Source organism: Balaenoptera borealis (assembly GCF_965194805.1).
Source record: "Balaenoptera borealis genome assembly, chromosome: 13".
NCBI lineage: Eukaryota > Metazoa > Chordata > Mammalia > Artiodactyla > Balaenopteridae > Balaenoptera > Balaenoptera borealis.
In genome coordinates this window covers 33,586,488-33,605,481 of record NC_138870.1, presented here as the reverse complement: position 1 = coordinate 33,605,481, position 18,994 = coordinate 33,586,488, and the positions used below count along the sequence as shown (strand labels likewise).

Sequence of the window (18,994 nt, the reverse complement as noted above, 5' to 3'; positions counted from 1 at the left end):
CACAAATCAAGCCTCAGTAAATTTAAGAAAATTGAAATCATATCAAGCATCTTTTCTGACCACAACGCTATGAGATTGGAAATGAATTACAGGGAAAAAAATGTAAAAAATACAAACACATGGAGGCTAAACAATACGTTACTAAATAACCAAGAGATCACTGAAGAAATCAAAGAGGAAATAAAAAAATACCTAGAGACAAATGACAATGAAAACACGACGACCCAAAACATATGGGATGCAGCGAAAGCAGTTCTAAGAGGGAAGTTTATAGCTATACAAGTCTACCTAAAGAAACAAGAAAAATCTCAAGTAAACAATCTAACCTTACACCTAAAGAAACTAGAGAAAAAAGAACAAACAAAACCCAAAGTTAGCAGAAGGAAAGAAATCATAAAGATCAGAGCAGAAATAAATGAAATAGAAACAAATAAAACAATAGCAAAGATCAATAAAACTAAAAGTTGAAAAAAAAAAAGAGTCATGTACCACAATGTTCATTGCAGCACTAGTTACAATAGCCAGGACATGGAAGCAACCTAAGTGTCTATGGACAGATGAATGGATAAAGATGATGAGGCACATATATACAATGGAATATTACTCAGCCATAAAAAGAAACGAAATTGAGTTATTTGTAGTGAGGTGGATGGACCTAGAGTCTGTCATACAGAGTGAAATAAGTCAGAAAGAAAAAAACAAATACCATATGCTAACACAATATATGGAATAAAAAAAAAAAAAAAGGTTCTGATGAACCTAGGGGCAGGACAGGAATAAAGACACAGACATAGAGAATGGACTTGAGGACATGGGGAGAGGGAAGGGTAAGCTGGGAAGAAGTGAGAGAGTAGTACTGACATATATATACTACCAGATGTAAAATAGATAGCTAGTGGGAAGCAGCCACATAGAACAGGGAGATCAGCTCAGTTCTTTGTGACCACCTAGAAGGGTGGGATAGGGAGGGTGGGAGGAAGATGCAAGAGGAGGGGCTATGAGGTTATATGTATACATATAGCTGATTCATTTTGTTATGCAGCAGAAAGTAACAGGACATTGTAAAGCAATTATACTTCAATAAAGATGTTTTAAAAATAAATTAATTAAATAAAATAAAATGTATGGTTACGCAGTTAATTGAATGAACAAAGATAACCAAGTGGTACTATCTGAGCCCCCAAGTTACAGGTTTTTGATGAAACTAAATCCATGATTATTTGAATAATTTCTAAGTTCCTACCTGTTATGTATTATACGGGCATATTCTCAGAAAAGATGTTGTGGAATAGTCAATGAGGAGCTAAGCATTAAACCACTAATAATTATTTTAGAATTGAAATTTAATTAATATACAAAATTTTAGGTGCCTCAATTCATCTGGGAAATAAGCAATTACTAATTTATTCCAGCATCAATATAAAGCTACATCTACATTATCCAAAAATTCTGGAAAGTTACTACTGATTCTATAACTTGATAATCAATGTTTTCTCTCTATTGAGATTATTTGACTAAATCTATTTAAAATTTATTTGATTTGTGGCACATTTACAGAATTTTAACATGAAAAAAATGAACTTCTAAAAACTACTTTTTTCTCCTGATTTCAGATTAACGTTGGGGCAAGCCTTAATGATTCACATCTGTGAAATTATAACTTCTGACTATAATTTCTTGCTTTCACGGATAAAAAGGAAAAGACAACCCTTTTTTCTCTCTACATCATACCAGAAAATCCCTTTTTCTTCTGATCTTTGTAATGCTGGAAAAAATATTTAAGCTCTTTGTATCCTCTCTCCTGTAAAATATGAGGGCAAGTGTGTTGTGGAGGATTGTGGAATCAGGGGGTTTTTGAGATTTAATGAGAAATTGAATAAAAAGTTCTTGATATAATGACTAAAATATAGTAAGCACTCATTAACAGTTATCATTTGCTATATATTGTAATACAGTACTAAGATGTTTTAGTAAAATAATATTATACTAACAGAGCATGAAATGTCTGTTGGAGTTTCAGTGAAATTAAATAAAACATTAGGATTTGGTAAGATTTGGTAAGGTTAAGCATTAAAAGTCATAAATAATAGCAACTGAATTCAGGAAAAAATCACTTAGCTAATCTTCCCTATAATTAAACTCTACATTAGATTTATAATTTTTTAAATGCTATGGTGGAAGCAATTGATGAGATTTCTGTAGTGTTTTAAGGTTAATTTTACATCTAAAACCTCATCAGTTGCTAATGATGAAGTAACAAAAACTCTAGGTAATCTACTCATGGCCTTCTGTTTTATATGAAAAGTTTGCTTGCTACAATACAGAATGTTGACAAAATTAAATTGCCAGAATATTATGTTCAAAACAGAATGCTTGGGGAAGAAAAGGCAATAAAAGAAAATATATGTATAAACTGGAAAAAATCAAACCAGTCTTCTTAGTTCTGATTGCCTACTTTTAATGCAAGATGCAGATATCAGCATCATATTGAAATAGTTATCCAAATTGCTTATGACTCATGCATGACTACACAGTTCATCAAATCAACAGTCAAGAATACTTTAAATGGCCTCAAGATTCAAAAGTTTTAGTAGCTGAGTGAATGATTTTATTTTAACTGAAAGAGACCTATATAACTGAACCAAATTACTTATCTTAGAAACAGAAAAAGGCTGAGAATTAGGAATTCAGTCCATTGTTTATGGCTGAGATAATACATAGATAGAATATCATTATGCAGTGTATATTAAACAACTATTGGGATGAAATTGTTACTAAGCCTTCAGAAATAAATTTACAATTATAGAATAAAGAAAAATATTTCTGAAACATGTCAGTCCTTCTAAAATTACATTGAAAGAGCCAGACCTGCTAATGATATTCAACATAAGAGAAAGTTTGATAGAAATTAAACATGTCAGTTGGGCATTTTAATGATATTCCACACTATGATGGTGATAAAGTTACATGTTTGCCCTTTGAATATAAGCAACATGTATTAATCACCAAATAAATCAGACAACACTAAAAATTACAAAAGTACCCCAAATTAGTCATAATTCTATATCATGATATAAAATTATAATCAAAAAGTAGTCTTGATTTTACACCCTCTTTGTATTCTACAGAAGAAATATTAGCTCCAATGAATGAAATGTATGAACTATAAGATTCATCAGTATAAATAATATCTAATCAATAGTCTAATCTTCACTAGAAATTCTGTGCCAAAAGAAAAAACCTGAATTACAAATTTGGGACAGGGAAAAGAAGAATCATCCATTCACTCTACAAATATTTATTGAATACTAACTATTATATAGCTTGGGACTAAGTGCAATTGGGAATACAAGGATGGCAAACCATTATCTGTGACTTCAAGGATGTTACCTAGACTTCTTGTGGTGATCATTTTGCAAAATATATAAATATCAAATCATTATGTTGAACACCTGAAACTAATATAATGTTAACATGCCAATTATACCTCAATAAAATATTATGTTTTAAAATATATATGTATATACAGAGACAGACAGATTGGAGAAGGTAATAAATAACAGGAGAAAGAAAAATAATGTTAATTGAGGGGAAGAAAAGGGTCCTAAGTATAGGAGAGTGGGTCTGTTGATTCTAATATGTAAAAAACAATTTTAATATATGTAAAAGCCTATATTTGTCAGTTTATAGGCTTGTCGATTCACCTACCTATTATTTCACTGCTTGATGTAGTAATCCCTGGAATGGAAGCTGCTGAATTGGAGAACATAATGGAAAAAAATAAGTTTCATGTGGAAGGAAAATTGTGTTACTGATAGCATCTATGGCAATATATAAAATGGATCAACTTGAAATTAATGTTTCAGAGAAATTTGATTAAATAGGTAAATAGATGTCAAAATGTAAAATTAAAGTTTAAAATCTATAGACCACAAGTAAAAAGTCAAAGATTCTTAACAGTTTGTATAACATTTTTTCCCAAAGTTTTCTTCTAAAATGTTAAAAACAAACAAAACAAAAGTAGAAAAAAAAATCTTCCCTGAGTTTATTTTTGTGTATGGTGTTAGGGAGTGTTCTAATTTCATTCTTTTACATGTAGCTGTTCAGTTTTCCCAGCACCACTTATTGAAGAGGCTGTCTTTTCTGAATTGTGTATTCTTGTCTCCTTTATCAAAGATAAGGTGACCATATGTGCATGGGTTTATCTCTGGGCTTTCTATCCTGTTCCATTGATCTATATTTCTGTTTTTGTGCCAGTACTATACTGTCTTGATTACTGTAGCTTTGTAGTATAGTCTGAAGTCCGGGAGCCTGATTCCTCCAGCTCTGTTTTTCTTTCTCAAGATTGCTTTGACTATTCGGGGTCTTTTGTGTTTCCATACAAATTGTGAAAATTTTTGTTCCAGTTCTGTGAAAAATGCTCAAAATGGATTAAAGACCTAAATGTAAGGCCAGACACTATCAAACTCTTAGAGGAAAACATAGGCAGAACACTCTATGACATAAATCACAGCAAGATCCTTTTTGACCCACATCCTAGAGAAATGGAAATAAAAACAAAAATAAACAAATGCGACCTAATGAAACTTAAAAGCTTTTGCACAGCAAAGGAAACCATAAACAAGATGAAAAGACAACCCTCAGAACGGGAGAAAATATTTGCAAATGAAGCAACTGACAAAGGATTAATCTCCAAAATATACAAGCAGCTCATACAGCTCAATATCAAAAAAACAAACAACCCAATCCAAAAATGGGCAGAAGACCTAAATAGACATTTCTCCAAAGAAGATATACAGATTGCCAACAAACACATGAAAGGATGCTCAAAATCACTAATCATTAGAGAAACGTAAATCAAAACTACAACGAGGTATCACCTCACACCGGTCAGAATGGCCATCATCAAAAAATCTACAAACAGTAAATGCTGGAGAGGGTGTGAAGAAAAGGGAACCCTCTTTCACTGTTGATGGGAATGTAAATTGATACAGCCACTATGGGGAACAGTATGGAGGTTCCTCAAAACACTAAAATTAGAACTACCATATGACCCAGCAATCCCACTACTGGGCATATACCCTAAGAAAACCATAATTTAAAAAGAGCCATGTACCACAATGTTCATTGCAGCTCTGTTTACAATAGCCGAAACGTGGAAGCAACCTAAGTGTCCATCAACAGATGAATGGATAAAGAAGATGTGGCACATATATACAATGGAATATTACTCAGCCATAAAAAGAAATGAAATTGAGTTATTTGTAGTGAGGTGGATGGACCTTGAGTCTGTCACACAGAGTGAAGTAAGTCAGAAAGAGAAAAACAAATACCGTATGCTAACACATATATATGGAATCTAAAAAAAAAGTCATGAGGAACCTAGGGGCAAGACGGGAATAAAGACGCAGACCTACTAGAGAATGAAATTGAGGACACGGGGAGGGGGAAGGGTAAACTGGGACAAAGTGAGAGAGTGGCATGGACATATATACACTACCAAACTTAAAACTGATAGCTAGTGGGAAGCAGCCACATAGCACAGGGAGATCAGCTCTGTGCTTTGTGACCACCTAGAGGGGTGGGATAGGGAGGATGGGAGGGAGACGTAAGAGGGAAGAGATATGGGGTTATATGTATATGTATAGCTGATTCACTTTGTTATAAAGCAGAAACTAACACACCATTGTAAAGCAATTATACTCCAATAAAGATGTTAAATAAAAAAGTCTTCCCTGAAAAGTGTAACTGCAAAGGTATAATACTGAAAAAGGAAGTTTTGGAATTTTTTTTAATGCCCTCTTGATTAAGTTGCGGTTGATGATTATGGCTTGCCTGTGCCTGAGCTACTGGTCACCAGTGTAATTGCTGTGCAAAAGAGGAGACAAATATTTGGAAATGTCTGTTAAAATGGTGTTGAAAGGCAAGATTACGAAGTATTTATTTAGACATGGGTTAGATATCTCTAAAATTCAAATAAATAATGAAATGTAACAGCTAAATTCATTTACCAGAAGTACTCCTGTACTTCTCTGACCACTGCTTTAATTACAAATGATTCAATTAAAGTTAAAATTCCTTGGTGTCAGTTGAAAAGAAAATATAAATTATTTTCAAAGAATTTAGCATAGAATTTTCTTCTGTAGTCACTTTCTTCCAAATTAGTAATATGTAGAATGTTCTTTTGAGGACACATGATCTCTGAATAGGGAAGAGATTCTTCACCAATATCACAGTTGGGATGTAGACCCTGCTATTTGGCATGTAGGAAATAAATAAATAGAGAACGACAAATTTGAGAAAAGGGCCAAATGCCTGAGTTGCAAATTCACTTTGATGCTTATTTAGAAGAAAAAAACAAATAAGCATTTTTTTTACCTGCTTCAGCGCTTAGTATGGAGGTAGCTGTTGTAGTAGAAACTGTTTAGGGAAGACAATATTTATGAAAATAAATTACTTAAATAATTTTGCTGGAAAATTTAGTTCAAGAAACCAGTTGCCATAAACTCAATAAAAGTTTCTGAAGTTGTATGCAGAGGTTAATTAACAAGACAATCTTTCATTAAATCAATATGAATAACACTATATACTTGCTGTATGCCCAACAAAAATAATTATTTTCTGTTATTACCACTTAACCAAAATCTCACAGGAACTTTATAAGACAGGCCCAAAATGAACCCTGACTTGTGATACCTTAGCTTTAGGAAAATAACCAATGATAACTAAAAGAAATAACACTTCACTGATGACCACATACTAAATACATTACCAAAACCTAAGGTTTCCAATTTACTATACTATCTCTTAATTGACACCACCTCCAAATATTGATCAACAGGAAATAAATTCTATCCCTGAATCATACAAGACAGGAATGTGTAAGTGTACTGTAGCAACTCTAAGTACACTTATATCACCAATGTATTACAAGTTCCAAACCCAAAGTTAAACTGCATTTTGCCCAATACTCTCTTGAATGGACATAACTGAGATAACATTATAGCTTGCAACAAATACATGAGTTAAGAAAAATAAATTAACATTTATTTCTATGTTTTCAAGTCATCTCCCAGTATAATCATGATTTCAAAATATTTACTTCACAGGAGATCACATTTACTTCTTTTTCATTCCACTTGTTCCAATTATCGTCTAAAAATGTCAAGCTTTGGATGATTATATTTAACTAATAAGCATACAATACCTATTGTACGTTCTAATCATATTTCTAACCTAATTCACAGGAGTATAATGAAATAATATTTTTACATATTTTCTAGTAACTGTTAATTTTAATTTGAAATTTTATATCAGCGTACTTACCAGCATATCTTTTATTGGCACAGATTCATGTGAAACTATAAATGATTATCCATAAAAAGACATCAGAAATACACATTTAAACCACAATGATTTTACCTGTAACTGTTGAATTTGTAGGAGCAGTTTCTGAAATAATTATAAATTACTATTATTGACAGGAATGAAAAATTGTGAAAAAAAATTCTAAAACTCAAGTTGCCTATGAGTTATCTGGCTTTTTTTATTTCACTTCTTGCAATTTCAAATGCAAAAAAGGAGTCGTTTATATATTCTTTGGAAGCTTATTGAAATTTCTTTCTAAGATATATGTTGCATATGAGTAATCCTTCAAGTATTGAATTCTATCTATATAATCCTCACCTTCCACTCCATCCCTTTATTAAACTATTTTAGTTGATGTCTCACTCCCTTAATTCCCAGAACCTACAGACAGGTAGGAGTGTGGCAGGAGAACTGCCCCATCTACCAGTGGTTCAAAGTGCCTTGACAACATTGGTTTTGAACTGACCCAATATGAACAAACACCATGAAATGGAATTGTCTCAATCCACTGAGGAGCAGTCTAAAGCATTAAGTATTTACTCCTCTGCTGTTGATGGTCTGAAAAGATTCCAAACCCTTTACCTCATCTTTCCTAAATCGATTAGACTAAAACATAGTGACTCACCACTGCACTCCAACTCTCCTGCGATGCAATAGCTGAAAGTTAAATTATAAACAAAAAAGAAACAATCAAAATAAAAAACAAGAATGAGGTTGAAATTTTTAGCTCCTAATTACATACATCTCCCAAATTTAAAATAACAAATTGCCTAACAGTGAAAATCAAAACAGAACCAAATAAGAGAACAGTAAATAACTGTTTCCCCAAGAGCATGCTGTGGATTCAAACTGTTTTTTTTTTTGTTTTTTTGTATTTTTCATGTACTGTTTCCTAATCTTTTCACTGAGGAGTTCTTGGGACCTAAAGGAACGTTTGGAGTCAAGCTGTAAAGTTAGTTCTTAGATTTTAAGTTTCAAACATGACTTTTTTTGATGGCCATGCCGCTCTAGTACAGACCTCCCCTCTTCACTTCCATGTCACTGTCTGAAAGCCTATAAACATGATCTTACATTTATGGAATGAAAACTTTCTTTTTACCCAAAAGTACATAGTGACATTTTCTGTTCTGTCTTCTGCACAAAGTATAGGATTTAACAAACCATTTGTTGATATGTGGATTTACTGAAAACACAAAATAACCAACGTAAGTGATATAAAACTGAACCTAAAGCTGACCTTCCCATTTAGAAATAACAGTTAAAAAATATATTCACTGATTTATTTCTTAATTGTTTTCTAAATAAAAATGGAAGAAACAGAAATACTGGACAGTTAGAGAATTTACCATGTTCTCCCACAGTTATCTTGGATCACTCCACCAGCAGGTATGATGTCATTATAGAAGCAGCTGCACTCAGACAAACTGACGCATTTCATGGTGTTCTCATCCAGGAAGGGAGCACTGTCTGGGCACTTAGCATAACAGCCTGTGTGTAAAAATGACCCGCAGTTCATCTCTATTTGCTGAAACTGCATTGTACCTTTGTAAACTTACTTCAATGGTTCCATGAACCGAAGTAGATAATAGCAAAACAACAGCATACTCTTAGCAAAAATATATAAAATTGAAACAGCCACTATGGAGAACAGTATGGAAGTTCCTTAAAAAACTAATAATAGAACTACCATACGACCCAGAAATCCCACTACTGGGCATATACCCTGAGAAAACCATAATTCAAAAAGAATCATGTACCACAATGTTCGTTGCAGCTCTATTTACAATAGCCAGGACATGGAAGCAACCTAAGTATCCATTGACAGATGAGTGGATAAAGGAGATGTGGTACTTATATATAATGGAATATTACTCAGCCATAAAAAGAAATGAAATTGAGTTATTTGTAGTGAGGTGGATGGAGTTAGAGTCTGTCATACAGAGTGAAGTAAGCCAGAAAGAGAAAAACAAATACCGTATGCTAACACATATGTATGGAATCTAAAAAAATAAAATAAAATGGTTCTGAAGAACCTAGGGGCAGGACAGAAGCAAAGACGCAGATGTAGAGAATGGACTTGAGGACACGCGAAGGGTGAAGGGTAAGCTGGGACAAAGTGAGAGAGTGGCATGGACATATATACACTACCAGTTGTAACATAGATAGCTAGCGTGAAGCATTTGCATAGCACAGGAAGATCAGCTCAGTGCTATGTGACCACCTAGAGGGGTGGGATAGGGAGGATGGGAGGGAGACACAAGAGGGAGGGGATATGGGGATATATGTATATGTAGAGCTGATTCACTTTGTTATAAAGCAGAAACTAACACACCATTGTAAAGCAATTATACTCCAATAAAGATGTTAAATAAATAAATAAATAAATAAAGATGTTTTGTTAAAAAAAAAACTTGAACAGGATTCAGACCCTCTTGCAATGAATATAAACCTGAGAATTTAGAAATTTTGGCTGATTTAATTTTTTTCTAAAATGTTTCCTAAAATATTTTAAATGATTTACTACTTTAATGACAGCCACGATGTTGAACATAATGCAAGACTTGGATAAATATGGGTCTTGAAATGTCAATGCCAGTTCTAAATATCTACTTTCACAAGGGTAGACAAAGATAACAGAAATCATAATAAAATGGGCTGAAAATATCTCAAAGCCTGGGATTTAACACAGATGTGACTTTTGGAAAGTTTTTGTATCATCTTGTTTTCTTGCCACTTCTTTCTTTTTCTCTAAGATATGTAATGCTAGGAATAAGGTAATTTTTAACTGTGGGATATAGTTAATTGGCCTCCATTCAAGTGAGACTATATTATATGTTGCATTCTGAAACTACATTCTCAACAAACTACCTTGTCTAATGAAATGTATAAAGATTGCCAATGGGATCAGATCGCTATGTTCTCCCTATCCCCCTCTCTCTATCTCTCTCTCCCTCTCTCGTTAAATAGATAATTTATGTCTAGACAAAATGTTTCAAATGTAGAAATATTAATGTCATAATAAAGATAAACAACTATTCATTAAATTACAAAATGTAAGATACTGAATTGTCAGTATCTTAAAACATTTTCCAGTTTTAAGATATCAGTATAATTTGCACTTCTTCATGGAAATTATTAAAATATGTCTTACCTTCTAAAAGTACAGAAAACTTCTGGCCAATTACTCTATCTTTGCATGTTTTTGCAGTCACTGTACCACAAGGTTCATAATGCCAGCTGCATTCCCCAGGTGCATTATAATAATCACAGTAGATAGCTATGATTGAATTATATCAAATTACTTGCATTCATTATATGACAATTTTCAACTTTCATTTTCCAAAGCATTTTTATAAGAGTTTTTGAATGATACTAACAATAAACAGAACTAAAGTATATCATTCTGTCTTATCAAGTCCCTTTGGCTTTATCTAAATTGCTATATGAGCAAAAACAGCTTACAAAAAAAGGAGGAAAAGCATATAGAATCAAAATAGCACTTTTCTTTGACATCTCACAATAAGATTGGTTTGAGGTGGAAGAGTAAATATTAATTTTCCCATTTTTTAGCTATTTTAGGTCATAGTCTATATTCATGGTTTTAATGTCTAAGCTTAAATGAGAAAAATAAATCTCCAGGAAAATCAAGCTTCTTTAATATGTAAATAACAGTTCCCAAATGAGGCAACTAAAGATTTCAATATAATATATAAAGTTGTACATAATAAACTAAATAAAATGAGGATTCAATTTCAACATTTCTCATTTGGCACATTTTCTCTTATCATACCTTCCTTTGGAAGGAAATGTGTTGACTAATTTCTACTAAAGCTACCACATTCCACACATAACAAAATTCAGTTTATATTCATTTTACAGTTTATCTTGACTAGAACTCTGTAGAAGTTTTCAAGATGATGTGTGAGGACTTCAACCAAAAGTGATATATGAGGTAAATATTTAAGAATATATAACTATACCAAGATAGGTAAACAGTTCATTGTTCATTTAAGTATGAATAAGAAATATTTTCCATCAATATTCAATTTTCCCAATCATAAACAAACATTAACATGTGTTTAAACCTGTCTATGCACAAGAATATGTATTTTATAGAAAATATGAGGAGACAAATGGTTGTCTAACAAAACAATTCTGTCTGATTACATTTTGAAGAATAACAACATATGGACTTACGACAGAGATCTGGTTTTCTCCATGTAACACAGACTCCAACCACACTGCATGCTTCTGCGTACATCGCCACAGCTGTGCAGAATCCCAGGTACTTCCCCTCCATGTCACATGCACAAGCTTCTTCAACACATGCATCATAGTACGTACTGGGGTCCACCTATGAAGACCATGTTGCAGCAAAAATAGAAATGAGATTTTCTTTTCTTATAAACAAGGAAAATAAGAAAACAATGAACAGACTGGGGAGACAATATAACCACACCTGAAAGAGTTAAGCAATCTTGGTTATTCTTTAGCTGTTACTACTAACAAACACTTGTAGCTAGACTTGTCCTTCACAAAGCTAGTTACTCTCTGACTCCATATGAATTACCCTTTGCACCTGGCATTTCTTCTCCCCTATACTCCCTTGTAGCACTCTTCATTTCAGAAAGAAGGTCACAGGCAGTAACTTCAGGGACACCAGACCCAGTTGCTGAGCTGCCTGACGCCAGCTTTGGTCATGAATTTGCAGAAAAAAAGACGTGCAAGACCTTAATTACTTTGAGCCTTATCACCTACCCCAGACCATGAGCCCCAGGCTATATAAACTTTCCCTGTTCCCCAGGGAAGGGGGGCACAGTTCTTGAGGCACTAGCCTGCTGTGTTTTCCCCTTTGCCAGGCAAAGATTAAAGCCATTTTTCTCATTGCTCCAAAACTCTGTCGCCATATTTCTTTTCACCATTGGTGCACAGAAAGCCAAGATTTTTGGCATCAAGCACAGCACCTGAGTACCTGAGAGCAAAACCTGTGCCTGCCATTGCTCTCAGAGCCCCACTACCTTATTGTGGCAGTCTCTGAAGGTGCTGTCCCGGATGATCTCACATTTCCGCGCAGCCCAAGCTTTACAGTATGGGTTTGAGTCACATGGGAAGGTTTGAGCTACTGTGTCTGAACATTCTTGACTTGTTTTCCAGCTATTTCCAAATTCCAGTGCTCCAGCAGCTACTGATGAGTATCTCGTTGTGAAATCATCCTTAAGATCGCCATTGTTATTTCCACAAAGACCACACACTTTGCCCTATATAGATCAGAAAGGGAACTTTAAAAGTGAGTTATGCTAGAGACATATAGAGAGATAGATAGATATGGATAGATAGATATATGATAGAGATATTAAGATTGTGTATATTATAAATCTATTTTAAATTCCAAATTTTGGATGGAAACCAGAATCTGTGGATAAGATTCTGCTCCCATTTAATCCAAGATATCTTATATTGCAGTATTGACCAAGATAAATGCCTTAAGAATTTAAAAATAATTATATTCATCAGCTTCAAATCATACAGGAGTATACTCTTAGGTTCTTAGAATATTTGTTCCGAGGATTACATTAATTCTATCTATATACCATCAACCACATATGGCTAAACGAGAATGCTTCAGGTTTATTGCATTTATTTTTCACCAAATTCTATCATCTTTGATTACATTTAATATTTCACGTAAGGTTGAATAGATGTGGAGCCTTGTTCTATAACAAAGACTGCCATTCTCCCACTTTCCACATTTGAATATGTCTCTAATCTTCAGCAGCAAAAATGATTTTGCTTCTATTGTTATTTGCTTCTGTTATATTATTACATATATGAATGTGATATACATACATTCCAGCGTGGATCCAATAACACAGAAATTCTTGTATTTTTGTCCCAAATTATGGTTATTCCACTTAAAATTTTCAAAATCAAGTACAGGCCAACGGTATGAACAGAGTATGAATTTCCACTGAGTTCACATTCCTTACTTTCTGTAGTTTTGACTGCTGTGACTTTACCATCTTGCAAGACAATATTCTGATCCTGTAAATTAAAAGATAGACTTACAAAAACATTAGTTTTATTTGGCAGTGCATAATCTGAGAGAAAAAGAAAATAAAGAGAAACAGTACTGTACCTGAAAAGCAACTATAATTTTTCTTGAGCATGTAAGCCCATCTTCACAACACGGGATGCTTTCAGTTAAAATACGGAATGTGCCATTTTCATGACCACAATAATCCTTTAAAAATAAAATGTTAATAATAGTTTATTTATATCAGGGACATGGAACTCAATTACAATATTTGTATCAGACAAACATTTCTTAGACAGTGACACCTTGTAATCAATAAATTACCATATGTTTTGTTATGGAATTTCCAAAAGACAATGGTGTAACTGTGTTATGGGTCTGTAGCCTTGGCTGAGTCCAAACTAGTTAACTTGTTTTGACTGAGTCCTTTTCCCATTACCTCTATACAAGTTTAGAATTATACCATAGATGTATATATATTTAAATTGTGTAAGTTTATAGTCTTAGATTTATTTCTAGGCTCTGCAAATAGCTAGATAAGATGTGGGGTTATTTTCCTCAGTGATTTATGTGAAATTTGATATTCAATCAAAACTAATGCAAAATAATCCAAATTTCACCCATTACATGTTACTTAGGAAGCAGTTTAGGTGTATGGAACAAGCATGAACTCCAGAATCAGACAGATCTGGGTTGAATATGGCATTTTCTGCTTAGTAGTTCATGTTGCTTAACCTCTCTAATCCTCAATTTCTTCATCTCCATCATAGGAATAATAATATAAGCCTTTTATATTGTAAATGATTGAATGTAATAAAATATATAAATTCGCTTGGCAAAAGCACTCAAAAAAATGTAACTGTCATTGCTGATAGTGCTGTTGTTAAAATAATGACACTTAACATTTATTGAGCATTTAGTATGTGCGCCAATATTTTCTCTACTTTGGTTTCAAGTAGGGGCTATTTCCATCCCCATTTTATAGCTAAGGAAACTGAGACACAGAGAGATTAAGGAATGTGCCCAAAGTAAGTCATACATCTGAGAAATGGCAGAGCCAGGAGTGAAATCTAGGTCTACTGCCTCCAGACTCATCTTTACATTATGTTACATTTTACTGCCTTTGAGAAACATATAAGGGGCCATTTTTTTTTAATCTCACTTTTTGAGAATAAAATACTCCAGACTTCATCTACAAATAAATAATAAGAAGTAAAGAAAAATTGTGATAAAACACACTTGCAATTACCTCGATAAATGAATACTGGCAGAGACCATCAAAGCTGTAACTTTTTCCATCAAAAGATCTAACATGACCTTCCCCATAGATATGGCAGGTGGTTTGACACTCATTTTGTGTACAGTTCCAAGATCCTTTTATGCAAGTACTAAAAGAAAGCAATGATACAGTGTGGCAATTTTATTACGTCAAGATTCATATACTCATATTGTTTTTGTAAAGAAGCACAAAACAATGTTTCATATTGGTTTAAATTTTGCAGTTTCTTCATTATCTGATGTTCATCTTACATAATGCTATGTAAAATTTCTATTTTAAAGATAGCATTTTTTCTAACTACATTTGACCATTATTTTTCAAAATATCCCAAAGTATGACTTCTTTCCCATAAAAATCAGAGCAGATTGTACACTTTCTAATATCCAAAACAAATAAAGTAGTAATCTTTTATTATGCACCATTTGTTGCAGCCAACCGAGGTGACACTTCCTTGGTCATACTCTCGTCCACCAAAAGAACATGGGCAGTCATCAGGGAAGACACAGTTCCCTTTAGAATTTCGAACCATTCCTACAGGACAGTAGCATCCACGCTTGCAAGGCAAGTTCTCCTACAGGAATAAATATAAAATATACACCATGAGGCACTAGTCTAAATACATCACATTATCAGTTTTAATTGACAGTGCAGAAATATACCAAGTATACATTTAGAGTCAACATTTGACAAATCAAAATGACACACAAAAAATAATATGATCTTCTAATTACTTTTCATTGATGTTTTAATTTCCTTCTTCACTGAAACAAAAGTTTTAAAAAACTGAACTCTAATGCCATGTTACTTACTTCAAAACTAGGTATGTTCCGAGTGCTACAGGTACTGTCAACTCTTCTCTGTGCCTTAGGATTCCTACAGTCAACATATTCAGCCCCTTTAGAACAATTCTCTGTGGAACAAGGGAAGTTGTTAATCAAGGGCCTCTTGATCTGCTTATTTTAACCAAAGTAGATATCTTAAGCATCATGATTTCAAAACTTACGTAGCGTTAAATCAATGGGAGTCTGGCAAAGAAGAATTCCATCTCGACATATGCTGGAAATAAAAGAAAATGATACTTTTTTTTTTTTTAGGCTGTGCTGTGCAGCATGAGGAATCTTAGTTCCCCAACCAGGGATCGAACCCGTGCTCCCTGCATTGAGAGAACAGAGTCTTAACCACTGGACCACCAGGGAAGTCCTGGAAATGATACGTTTAAATAAAATTCCAATGACAGCTTCTTAATACACTGTTACAGCAACTTTAACCTCTCATTCATAATCCACCTGTTTTATCACAAATAATAAGACCAATGAGACACAGTCTCCCAGAAGATGCATAAAATGTACCAAATTATAAGGTATAATCTTGTATGTATTATAGAAATGTACAAACAAGGTTCTTATGGACATACAGAAAACTTCATGGAAAAGATGGCTTGATCTTGATGGATGAGTAAGATTCAACAGATATTGCTGATAAGATGCAAAGTGTGACAAAGGAAAGAACAAGGTATGTTCCAATGACTTGTTTGATAGAAGGCAGGATACATTACAGGGAGAAGTACTAGAAGTAAGTTACAGACAGATTTCAGATAGTCTCAAATGACATGCAAGTTTGTTTCTATTCTTTAGGCAACTGTCACCATAACAAAAGTGTTTGAGCAGCTAAGAGGCACAATCAGAATAGTACTTTAGATTTGATATTCTAGTGGTAGTACAGGAAACATGAGACAGAGACACAGAAAGACAGGGCAAAGAACAGCCAAGTTAGCTCTCACAGTAGTGCCAATAAGAGGTCTTAGAGGTCTGAAACAGGATAATGATGAAGGCAACCATAATTTGGAGGTGCTGGCCTAAGTTTTATTAAAAAGGTAATCTACGGATTCCCCAGCATCTACAGGGAAAGTATCATTACCAAACCCCAACCAAATGTTTTACATATTTGATGAAAAAGAGTTGATACACATGCTTTCCTTTAAAATGACCAAGAAAAATTATTCATTGCTAAGTGATATCTTTATGGAACTAAAGAAAAGAGAGAAGGTGCATCCAAAGTTTTTTTGGAATAGCTGCTTCAATTTTGCAGTTATGTTTTTAAGAATTGCTATTTATGTGTATTGAATTAGAAATGTGGATAGACTACTTTGCCCAGACTGCAGAAATCACAACCTTCTTATCCATTACAAAAAGTTACAATTCTTCAGCACTTCCTACTGCCCAGGAACAAAGTTCAAACTCTTGAGTATGGCCTGGTCACTGCCTTCTTTTCCAGGGTAATCCTGTGCAACAACAACCTGCATGTGCAATACTTTTTCAAACATTTCCTACATCAGTTCATTCTGTTTAGTCCACTAGAAGTCACTCTTCACACCCCAATTTTGTCGGGAAAAAGATTCATCCCTTAGGAAAACTGAAATGCTGGTCTCCTCTGAGAAGATTTTTTATCTCCTGCAGTAGCAACTGGCCCTTTTTGGTACCATATGATAGTATACAAACCTCCTTGCAATATCTGAGTCCAAGACAATGCTCACTCATCTTTGTAACTCCACGGCTCAGCACAAAGAATGGCACACAGTAGATATTTATTGAATAACTCTTTGTTGAATGACAAATGCTGAGAGACAACTAGGAAACATTGTCTGAATATAAAATCATTTTGCATTGTCTGTATGTAGTAGCTGCTAGAATATTTTTTCTACTGTCATTTAAAACCAAACAAGAGTGGGATAAATCAGCGATGGCCATTACAGTGTAGTGAACACTCCAGGTAAAAGAGGTAATATCAAACTTTAATAAGAAATACAAAATTTTAAATATGATAGGTCTAAAGAGGACTTCATACTAGCAAAGACTATTTCTCTGAAAAACACAGTCCCTTGATTTCAAAGTCATAACAAGTATATTTGTAATTTCCATACCATTTATTGTCATCAATATGGATGAGTTTGCCTGGTTGCAGGACCTCGTCATTTATGTAGCACTCACACTGAGATTTTGGAACACAATTTCCTTCATTAGTCTGGTACATTCCATCAGGGCAAGTGCATCCATCAACTAGAACATCTTCCATATCGCAGCTCCTATCTCTCTCTGACAATGATCGGCAGGAACTATTGCAGGTTTTTACATTGTACCTGAAAACTAGGCCACTTGGACAAGATTGATCTGTTGGTATAGGGAAAAATAGTCAACATGTAAATAAGCAGGAAGATTAATAATCTTACCTCAACTTGATGTTTATAGATATTGTAGTGAATTAATCATAATTGAGATTATGAATAATAAAGGAAAAGCTACTTGTCCTTTTTTTCATTCTTTTTTTCTGTCATTATTGAGACACTACTCTAATGTTTACACATTCTGCTGAGAATGAAGCCCATAAACAAGATAGGCAGTACACTGCTCTCCTGTAGCTTATATTCCTGGGGAAAGGACAATTGTGGTGCATGCTAAAAAAACAAGATAGGAAGCTCTAAGTGTGTACAGCTGGGAACCTGCACTGAGTGAAAAGGAGGGGGTAGATGGACAGCATGAAGACAGCCTGGAGAAAGGTAATTCTATGTCTGGTAATTCTATGTCTAAATTACAAAAGAGGGAAATTCTTTCAAAAAGCAAGTAGAAGAATAGAAACTATAAGCCCAGAGACAAGTAGCCTTTAGAACTTGCACGGCCCATGTAAGCAGCTTGGTCTTTAGCCTAAAAGCAATGAATTGCCATTGACTTGTTTTAGACTGGAATGTCACATGATCAGGTTAGTTTTATTTGGTTTTACTTTAAAGATTATACTGATTTCTCTGCAGAAATTGGATTAGAGGGAACCAAGACTGGATATTGAAGGAGGTTACTGCAATCACCCAGGGGGAAAAGTGACGGCTTTTGAACAAGGTTGGTGGCAAAAGAGATGGAAAGATATGAATGGATTTGAAAGAAATTTTGGAGGTGAACTTGACAGACCTTACTGATTGACTGGATATTGGCTATGTAGTATTAAACTTTATCTATAGAGATGTGTTTCTACAAAAGTTTTTCTCTTTTGTAAACCAAGTACTTCTCTGAAGTCATATTTGAATAGTGCAATAAACATTTTTTTCCATTAAGTGAAGGATTTATCAGCCTTCTAATAAGATTTTTTTCACTTTTTCTGTACTGAGTACAGTTGATTTACAATATTGTATTAGTTTCAGTGTACAACACAGTGATTCAAAATTTTTATAGATTATACTCTATTTTATATTTACCACAAAATACTTGATGCATTCCCTGTGCTATACAATATATATCTGTAGCTTATTTATTTTATACATAGTAAAT

General features: G+C 33.8%; 1 protein-coding gene across 1 annotated transcript in view; it reads right to left on the bottom strand.

Moving 5' to 3' along the window:
* The window catches only part of MUC19 (mucin 19, oligomeric), a 119,805-nt gene that overhangs the window by 81,709 nt on the left and 19,102 nt on the right, over nucleotides 1–18,994 (bottom strand). Inside the window, exons 19-30 of the mRNA XM_082351374.1 lie at nucleotides 17,602–17,848; nucleotides 15,685–15,737; nucleotides 15,491–15,591; nucleotides 15,101–15,252; nucleotides 14,652–14,790; nucleotides 13,505–13,609; nucleotides 13,216–13,410; nucleotides 12,387–12,626; nucleotides 11,566–11,722; nucleotides 10,520–10,645; nucleotides 8,715–8,856; nucleotides 7,994–8,025 (exon numbers count right to left, since the gene is read on the bottom strand). Coding sequence (XP_082207500.1) covers nucleotides 7,994–8,025; nucleotides 8,715–8,856; nucleotides 10,520–10,645; nucleotides 11,566–11,722; nucleotides 12,387–12,626; nucleotides 13,216–13,410; nucleotides 13,505–13,609; nucleotides 14,652–14,790; nucleotides 15,101–15,252; nucleotides 15,491–15,591; nucleotides 15,685–15,737; nucleotides 17,602–17,848 — 1,689 coding nt within the window. The remainder of the gene's footprint in view (nucleotides 1–7,993; nucleotides 8,026–8,714; nucleotides 8,857–10,519; nucleotides 10,646–11,565; nucleotides 11,723–12,386; nucleotides 12,627–13,215; nucleotides 13,411–13,504; nucleotides 13,610–14,651; nucleotides 14,791–15,100; nucleotides 15,253–15,490; nucleotides 15,592–15,684; nucleotides 15,738–17,601; nucleotides 17,849–18,994) is intronic.